Genomic DNA, 10,324 nt, shown 5'->3' with positions numbered 1-10,324 from the left:
AATAAGTATTTATATTCATTTTGCTTGTTTTTTTAAAGTGGTGACTGATATAGAAATATAAGAAGGAAATGGTGGGCTTTCGATGACAGTGAGAATCCTTCTTAAAGTCAAACAAACAAACATATATACACTATACACTATATTCCTCTCTCAAATTGTGTCCCCTGATAGTATTTTTCTTAAGCTTGCATATGGGTACCATACTTGAGTCGGTACCATGTTTCTAAATTATAGTTTGCCTCTAGCTAAAAGGTCCATGGTTCAGTCCAAATTCCTACTTGTACTTATTTGCAAGCTAATGGTAGGTTGAATCTATCCAAGTGTCCAGCTTGTGCCTCAAATAATGCACAAAATGGCATCCGGACGTCTTTCCCCACCAGTAAAAGATTTCGAAGTCACCTCAGAGTAATAAATGAGATAAAGATAGAAATTATGATTTAACAAGGAGAAGATATCATTATCAGAAAGAAGTTAAATCTTTTCTTAATTTTACTTTCATCACAGATACATCATACATTATATAAAACAGACATACATAAAATATTGGCATTGAAGATTGGTAATTTCAAACCAAATCACTAATAAATTCAATGAATAAACATTTATCATAACACATACACAACAACTCTTATCAGCCCATTTTTTACATATCTGAAAAAGAACTGAGATTACTTTGACTATCTACCAACTATATAGCCTACTTTTGACATGAACAGCAGAATATTTCATCAAATACACAGTTTCCTGGCAACAATCGTCCCTTTTTCAATTGTCTTTCATTTTGAGGATCTTGATTAACTTTTTGTAACACGCCTTGTCATTGGGTAAATTCAAATTTACATTTTGAAATTGACCAATGATAAGGAAGGACTCGGTCTTTTACACAATGAGATCATTTCCATGCAGTTGACTTCAATGAGATTTTTCCATAGAATTGCTGGCAAGAAGATCATTTAAGATGTCCAGTCATTTTGAGAATTTCTGCTGCGAGAGACGATAATGAAACATCTGCATGGGAACTGAAAACAGACAATTTGTTTACATATATTTAATATCTAAAAAAACTTAAGTATTTTTATTACAGATTTATATAGGAAAAAATACATTTTTGAGCTTGAAATTCAATTACCATTGTCTATTTGCTATTTGTTTTTACTTTACCACAAAGTTTTGCTATAGAAAGGCATGAATGTTACTTAATAAGCATTTAGAGATATACTGTTGTTTTTTTATCACAAAAAGTTTGCTATAGAATCTATATTTTTCTTTACTTACCTTGCTGTTTTTACTAGGCTTGTGATAGTGTTGGCGAGACCTTCTCCGTTACTCTTCATTGACTCCCTATGAGACTTGTCCGTACTCACCTAAAAATGTAATTGTAACATACTTAAATTTTTAATATTCCTACATTAAGGTTTGTAAAGTGAAAATTACAGCTTACAGTTACACCTTCAAAAATAAGCGCAACATACTGACTAACCTACTGTGGCTGGTAGTGCACAGTGAAGCTATAACAGTAAAAGTTTGTTTGTAACAGGGATAAGCTTTGAAAAAATCCACATTTTCCGAGTTCCAGATAACAACTAATGAGCTGTGAAGTTTATCTGAATTTTCAGCCATATTACAGAGGTATACCTTTTGAGGAAAAAATACAACACTAGACTATGTGTTTGCTTATGAGGGGGTACAAAATTACAAACGTTTTCTTCATAAAAGCAATTTAAAATTAACAAAATTGCAGATGGACAAAATGATGCATTGAAGCATTGACAGTCATCTCCCTTGCAGTTAATATAAGTATAAATTAATATGAAGTAAAAATTACGATAAAATATAAGATACATACTAGTCTCTTGATTATCCTTAACAAAACTTTCTGTTTCTTGGCATCAGCTTTCTTTAGAGCTTTGCTGTAGTAATCCTGTAATTAAACATTGAATAACAGTAAAGTATTGCAAACATTTTATGTGTAAGAAGTCATTTGAGCTTTATTGTGAAGAGAGCTTGTAACTTTTTCTATAACCGATCTAAAGTACAATTCTAGTTCTTTTGACAATTAATAGGGAGAGCATCGGATTTTGTAATCCAGGGATCACTGGTTCAACCTTTGAGTGAAGAGAAATTTCTTTGTGACAATTGATCTCAGACATTAAGTCTAATGGTCATTTGTCTCTCACAGCTGTTTTAGAAATCATGTGGAACGAGTAGTCAGTCACTTGTTAAGAAATTGGTAGTAACCGGTAAGTTATCCAGGGAAGTCAATTTGAAGGACTGACCACTGTAGTATTACCAAAAATGTGTTAAAATTGGCATATAAACCAAGATATGAAACACTTGACTATAGTTTCAGCATAGATAGTCAAGTCACCTTACAGTTTTAAATGATTTTATAAGATGACTTATAGATTGAGGTAAAATATTACCCAATTTAAAGCTCAAATATTGAAAAACTATAATAATGTACCTTTTAACCCCTAGAAACATAAATATATACATAACTTTGACTTGAAACATATTTTGAACATGAAAATTAACATAAACTATAATATAAAATCTTCTAACCATATTTTCTGGACTCATAGCCTCCTTGTGCTCCCCACCAAACAGCTGCACCAACAAGGACAGACATTTACAAGCTGGGTCGTGGATGTCCCCATCCTCGTGTGTTAACTGTAAAATATTTAAAATTACATAAATTAAGATATAATCATTATAACAGTAGTTAGTTAACCCTTACCACACTAAAAATCTTAAATGGACTTGTCCATATCTTAATGCGGACTTAACCATTAATCATTTTAGTGGAAAATTTCAAAGTATGTACTAAATGAATAGTGAACAGTGCAGACCATGATCAGACAGGACAGACTGCATGGGTAAAATTAAGTTGCCACAAGCTAACTAAAGATTAATGTCGTGACTCGCTGGGACAAGTTTTTTGCTTGAATAATCATGTTATTTGTTTGAATAACAACAACAATGTAATGACTATTTTAAGGGGGAAAGAAAAACATAAATAGCATGTAAACGATGGTAAAAAAACATGTTAAAGTATACCAGTTGTGTAAGTAAACTTGTTAGATCTGTCAGAGCTTTGTTCTGTAACAGTAAATGTTCAGCATCCTCAGTATCCTTGCTGGCAGCCTCTCCACCCGCTTTCTTAGCCTGTAACATATATATATATACTTGTGTATTAAATATTTATCAGGTTTTAAAGTTTCTGCTGCAAAAATTATTGTTTGAGTTTTGAATAAGAATGCTTCCAAAATTTCAGTATAAAAGAAACCTGTTGGTATATTGCCTTTAAACCGAATGGCGTATGAAAGAAACCATTGCTAAATGGTTTAAACCAGTTCAAACCTTTCTTAAAATAACAATATTATACAACTATTGACTAGTGTGCAATTGAACATGATGTGATATTCACTGGCAGATGACATATTGACCGAGGCAATAGCCCAGGTCAATATGAATTTCTGCCGGTGAATATCACTATCATATTCAATGATACACTAGTCAATAATTGTTTTATTATAATGAATAAGTTATAAAAATTCCAAAAACCACAGATAGTACAACTTTATACATGATTGTACAACCTTTGCCTGTTTCGTTGAAGCGTGGGGAAAAAGACACAACAACTACGCAATGCTGTGCATACAAAAGTAATTCAAGTTTATACTAATCATTGCGGTGCAACTGTTAACTAAAATTGTAAAGTAATAATTAAACAAGGGGGCCATGATGGCCCTGAAATCGCTCACCTGTATATAGGCCCAGGGCGGGGCCAATTTTAACCCAGTTGCTTTTATTTGAACAAACTTGGTAGATGTTTCATGATAAATATCTAAGCTATAGCTGAAAGAAAATTTTTTATCCCCAGGGCTTTTATTTAAACAAACTTGGTAGTCACTCACTAAAAGATAGTTCATGCTAAATATCTAAACTCTAGCTATTTTGGGCTTTTAAAAGAATTTTTTTTACTATATACAAATAAGGAAAATCAATGACCCTCTGGGGCTTGACCCAGGGCATTTATTTGACCAAACTTGGTAGACACTGACCAGATGATATTTCATGCCAAATATTTTAGCTCTAGCTCTGACGGTTTTCTGAAAGAAGATATTTTAAGTTTTTTCTTTTGGTTGCCATGGCAACCAGAGTTCTTCTTGGAATTAAATTCTTTGAACAAATTTTAAAATTGACTACCTAAGGAACATTTCTGTGGAGTTTGGATGAAATTGGCTTAGCGGTTTATAAGGAGATGTCGTTTAAAGTAAAGTTTACGGACAGACGAACGCCAGACGAAAAGCGATGACAAAAGCTCACCATATCACTTTGTGACAGGTGAGCTAAAAAGAGGGCCATTGAACCCAAAGTGCACACTTGAAGACAAACAGTTATTTATGTAGGCAGGCTGATTTTAACAAAAGGGGCAAAGTTTGAACAGCTATGGTAGAGGACCTTTAGATGATATTACATACCAAACAAGGGCAACATTGTCGCAAAATATGCCCGTCACAAAAGCTTTTGGCAGAGATGTGGGCATTATAGATATACATATAATAGAATGATATGCTCTCGATATCTAGATATTTTATCATCTTAAGTGACCTTGACCTTTCAAGTATTAACCCACACTATAATGTCACTTGAGTTTGTACGGACAGACGGCAAAGCCAAAAGCAATATGACTCCCAAACATTTTGGGAGACATAGTTATAGATGGATATTATTGGCAAGCGTGAGATACATGGTCTAAATTAACATATATCTATATAGCAAATAATAAAAGTGTTCTAGAACAAAATACTTTTCATCATATAAATGTTTATATTAAATCACTTAGACGTTGAATAGCATTTTTTTTTTTTGCAAAGAAATATTATAAAAGAATATCCTGATATCCAGATGATACATTTCTATTGTTCTTACTTATTAACAGTGCATTGTATATGATTTACTAAATTTAAACCACCTTCGTTTAAGCAACAGCAAAAGTAAGCCTATGTTATGTAGGAAAAGATCTACACAAGAGGATTCTCATTGCCGTATAAAAGAGGAGGAGGATTGACTCCTTGTTTAGGAAGGGGAACAATTATACCACCATCAGATGGGTGGCAAGATATGTGGGATTCTGATCTAAACCATACTGTTGCTGTGACTGAGTTCAAAATGAAATAACAGGACAATGTTCCTTTTGCAATGTATCTTAAATTTTACAAAAATTAGACTTTTTACAATGAAAATCTATAAACTTTAAAAAGTCATAGTGACACCTGCCATAATGAAAAGAGCTATTTTCTATGTAAACCTATGTATTAACACATATGTTTTGCATGGAATTATTTTTTCAATGAAATTTGATCATTTTTTTTATAAAATTTTTTTTTTATTTCATTTTAACCAAAAAAGGCCAAAAAAAATTTAGGTGAATATGTACAGAAAGATGTTTAGCTAGGTTTTCAAGTTGGTGATTCGATTTATATGCTAAAATCACTTCTGATACAACTAAAATTCACTTTAAGCTTACAGTATGCTCTTGAAGAAAAATATTTTGAGTGTCCCAGTGAGATAACAGCTATATACTTCATATCTTCTTTCCAAATTAATCTTTAAGCTGACACAGTGGGTGAACGAAAATCAATATGTACATGCATGGCACAAGTCTAAATTGAAGTTGTAACATTTTTGAGAAATAGGATAATACAAGAAGTAATGGTAAGTGAATATTAATTAAAATATTTATGAAATGTTAAAAATAACAATAATAAATCAGCATTTTTCTAATTATTTATTCTTCACTTTTGACCTATCTTTAAAGCAGCTCCAATGTGGTCTAAAGCCTAAAATATAAAATTTGAAATTTTAACATTAATCAAGTGAAGCACTTTAAAATTGAAATATTTTCAAAGGATAATAAAGAGTGTGTTGAGAATTAAATTTTTTGTGTGTGATTATTAGCACAACCGTAACATTTAAAATACAAAATTGATATTAATTTTGAGAAAAGAGGGAATGATCTGAAAATACAAACAAAAGTTATTGGTCCAGACCTACATAAAATGATACACAAATTTTAAAAACAATATTTCTAGTTCAGTCTTGTCAAAAACCCTCATTGAGGCCCTTTAATATCTATCAAAATTAATACTCTTCAAATATTTGCATAATCTTGTCAATATTACAGTATAATACATTAACAAAAGATGACAAAAAGATTTTTTTCCTTTCTTTTTAAGATAAATTCACTACTGAGCTCTTCATTGAACTCTTAAGCAATGCTACAACACACTTACGAACTTTCGCTATACGTATATGCAGTATTTCGATAGAGCGGAAGTCAGTGCGCGAGCATGCGCTTTGCCATATCTCGTTCAGTTACCGCTCACGTTTTAAACTCGGTTGCTATGGAAGCGACACTAAGCGTACATGATATTTACAACTAAAATATCAGACAAACACATTAAAACAATACACAAAAACTACACATAGTTGTTTTCTATATTAATAACTGATAGTCAAACAAATATCTCAATATTCTTACCGATTTAATGTATTGTTTACATGTGATGACAGCAACGCTGTGTGTTAGATTACTTTCGGTTCAGAAAATTCAATTGTTTACCATCAAAACTCATATGTTTACCATAGGAACCATATATAGATAGAAAGCAAATTAAACAAAGGTAAAGAAAAATTGTCCGTTTCTGAACAAAAAATCGAATAAATAAATACAAAGTCTTTTTAAAAGGTCCCTTCTTTAAGTTCATTTGAAAGGGGAATAATTTGGTTGGATTTTAGACAGGGATTTATCTTTCATAGCTAGGGAATATGGCCAACTGAATTCATGCAAGCAAGTTTGTAAGTGCAACAGTCATGAGCACAGTCCTTCAATAAAACACTGTAAGCAAGAGAAAAAACATCAAGACTGAGTTTCAAAATAAACCCAGATACAAAAATCAACTGGAAAATTAGTTAAGATAAGCTGGTAACAAAAAAAACTGTTACATACAGACATGAGCTCAATTTTCTAACCTTAGAAAAACCCTGCTACATGTATATTAACTGCATAATTTTTTGTATTTGCAATCAGCATAAAGTTGATATGACAGTATTGATATCATGAGGATGATAAAAATTAGCAAATATATATATATCACAAAAAAATTGGCATGTGCTTTTTTTTATGTATATCCCCCCCCCCCCCCGACTTCAATTTTAAAGATTGAAACAATTAATTACTTTAAGCTGACAAATCCTAATCAATCTTTCACAAATATTTTTTACAAGTTGTTTAAAATGATGGAATGTAACAGGCAAAATTATGAGATTAAATACAGTATATCTTCATATAAAAATTTTTTTCCTTTCAATAAATATCATCCAAATTTAAGTTAGGGTAATGAATTTCACAATTTTCAATTTATCTATTCATTTTTATCTACGGTATATCTATGCAAGGCCAATACAATAAAGAATTTATTGAAGAAATAATTTCTTTCATATCATGTTCATATTTCAAATTCTCTAAAACCTTTCTGCGACAGTAACGTATTTAAACGTATGGTTTTTTCGTTTCTCCAAAAGCCGTCCTTATTTTTCGAAAGAACACCCAAAACGTAATAAAACGTGTCAAAATTTTCTATTCTCAAAAGCAGATGTTGTTTTGTCGTAGGAAACCCGGCAATATTTTCATCACATTATTTTGCATTACCTACTTTCAAAGCATTTTTCAAAAGATAGTAAATATAATAAATGTTTTAAGAAACAAGTTTTTTTAAAAGTACTATGTCATTTTTATAAAAATCGGTTTAAGAGTGTCACTGATCGTTTATTAATCACATTATTGGATAATAAAATTGGTAATTTAATTCTAATCAATTTTAGGTAAAGTAAGCTACTAATACTTACTTATTTCAACCATGCCTTTTTCCATTTAACCCATTACATTATATAGACGCCTTTTAACGCCTTTTTCACCCCCCCCCCTTTTTTGTTGTCTCAAATGGTGAAAAAATGCCTTATTAAGGCAACACTTGTTTTTGTTTGAGAAATGTTGTTAAAAAAAGTGACCTCTTTTTCGGCGTGGCCCCCCAACCAAAAGATACATCAGAGGGTTGCCAGAAGGGGGATGTGCCCCCTACTGTTTGGGGGGTTTGAAGGGGGGCAGAGTCCCCCTCATGGCCAAGAAAATTTTGGACTTGTGAGAGGCTATAAATGACCCCAGATTGATCATAAGGTAATGTGTAACCAACGCTGAAAAGCATTTGACTCCATCTCAATCCATTGAGAAGTTGCAGCACTTTGAAATCAATTTTGATTGAAAACAATAGTGATTTTTGGCAATTTTGAGATGCCCCTCGTTGCCATGGTAACAGAAAATTTAAGCCTGAGCATGTTGTTGCAAGGGCAATGGTCCAGTCAACATTTGTGCCAAGTTTGATTAGTGTTGAAGCAGTTTTTATAGTATTATAGCAATTTGAACTTGTAACGGGAGACTTTTCAATGAAAACAGCCATTTTTCACAAAATGCTCATGAAGTAATGGGTTAACTAATAATAAGGCTTCTACAATATGTTTGTCTTAATTGTCAAAACCTTATTTATGACATTTTTCTAAAGACAAGGTGATTAATTATTGCTAATTAGATTAATCATTTTTACGGAATTCTACGTTTCAGTCATTTGTCGGTAACTTCTCATTTACGGTTTAACACGTAGTGGATATCATATTTACCTTAGTAATATACCGCATAATGACCCGTAACGTACTAAAACGTATTTTCGTCAAAATGGACATTTATAAGTATCTGAGATTTTTATTTCACAGCAAACAAACACCTATCCCCATCACCTAAAATTGCGGTGTTTTCAATATTAACGATGGACAACAATATCGTTGAAATACGGTATATTCCTCGTTCGCAAGAAAGTCTGAACCGTATTTATGCGTAAGATTTATCAGAAATTACGCTCTAGAAGTCTTTACTTTAATTTTTTACACTGATTTCCGTTTCAGTTTTTAAGACTGTTGAAAACACACACGTTTTATTACGTTTCGGGTTTCTTTCATTAATCCAGACCCCGCTTTTAGGGTTTGAAATAATTGGCCCTTTTTTAAACGTTACGGGTGTCAGTCCAAAAAAGAGGGTCAGTCGTTGAAAGGATATCAAATAAATCTCCAAGGGCTCCATATAGGTGTATCTTATTAAAAAAAACAACAGAATTTAAGAAAACTGTGCAAAAACAAAACTAAGTTCTGTTAGAAACTTTAATGTTCTTATCACTTGGAAATATTTAAATAGAAATGAAGGTATGTAGAAAACTTAGTCAAATTCTATTTTTTATTTGTAGAAACGATATCAATAACAGTGGCCGTACAATATATATCGAGTAAAAAAAAAACAATTTTTTATTTTTTATTTCAGATTCATTAACTATGATAAGTTATTAAATTTAAACTGTAACAAGTATGAGGGCAGTAAAAAAACCAACTGCAAGACAACAAACCGAACAGAGTAATGAAAGGAGACAAAAGAAATCTCAGGATTCTCTACATGAGGATAAAGTGGACAAACCTCTTGTTGTACAACCAACAGCAAGACGAAAAACCGAACAGAGTAATGAAAGGAGACAGAAAAAATCTCAGGATTCTCTACATGAGGATAAAGTGGACAAACCTCTTGTTGTACAACCAACAGCAAGACGAAAAACCGAACAGAGTAATGAAAGGAGACAAAAGAAATCTCAGGATTCTCTACATGAGGATAAAGTGGACAAACCTCTTGTTGTACAACCAACAGCAAGACGAAAAACCGAACAGAGTAATGAAAGGAGACAGAAAAAATCTCAGGATTCTCTACATGAGGATAAAGTGGACAAACCTCTTGTTGTACAACCAACAGCAAGACGAAAAACTGAACAGAGTAATGAAAGCAGACAGAAAGAATCTCAGGATTCTCTACACGAGGATAAAGTGGACAAACCTCTTGTTGTACAACCAACAGTTAGACGAAAAACTAAACTTGTACAACCAACAGCAAGACGAAAAACTGAACAGAGGAATAAAGGAAGAAAGAAGAAATCTCAGGATTTTCAACTAGAGGATAAAGAAAACACGCCTCTTGTTGTAGTAGCCATAGATTTTGGAACAGTTCATTCCGGGTTTGCATATTCCTTTCAGGGATATGAAGACAGCATAAAGTCAGGAGAACATGGAGGAATGCTGCAGGAAGATAGAGTACCTACAATATTGTTATTAAAACCAGACAAAACATTCCATTCATTTGGATACAAAGCACAAACTGTCTTTCATGAGCTTT

At 32.3% G+C, this 10,324-nt stretch overlaps 1 protein-coding gene across 1 annotated transcript in view; it reads right to left on the bottom strand.

Annotated features, from left to right (window-relative positions):
• Window positions 1-471: 471 nt before the first annotated feature.
• Window positions 472-10,324, bottom strand: part of LOC132757753 (serine/threonine-protein kinase ULK4-like) — a 52,086-nt gene continuing 42,233 nt past the window's right edge. The window contains exons 12-16 of the mRNA XM_060749140.1: window positions 3,058-3,165; window positions 2,563-2,670; window positions 1,847-1,921; window positions 1,276-1,364; window positions 472-1,019 (exon numbers count right to left, since the gene is read on the bottom strand). Of these exons, the coding sequence (XP_060605123.1) occupies window positions 950-1,019; window positions 1,276-1,364; window positions 1,847-1,921; window positions 2,563-2,670; window positions 3,058-3,165 (450 nt within the window). The 3' untranslated portion in view covers window positions 472-949. The remainder of the gene's footprint in view (window positions 1,020-1,275; window positions 1,365-1,846; window positions 1,922-2,562; window positions 2,671-3,057; window positions 3,166-10,324) is intronic.

Source organism: Ruditapes philippinarum, unplaced genomic scaffold (genome assembly GCF_026571515.1).
Source record: "Ruditapes philippinarum isolate M1 unplaced genomic scaffold, ASM2657151v2 ctg1015_1_1_1_1, whole genome shotgun sequence".
Lineage (NCBI taxonomy): Eukaryota > Metazoa > Mollusca > Bivalvia > Venerida > Veneridae > Ruditapes > Ruditapes philippinarum.
The sequence above is the reverse complement of the archived record's forward strand: the minus strand, read 5'-3'. Positions and strand labels throughout refer to the sequence as shown.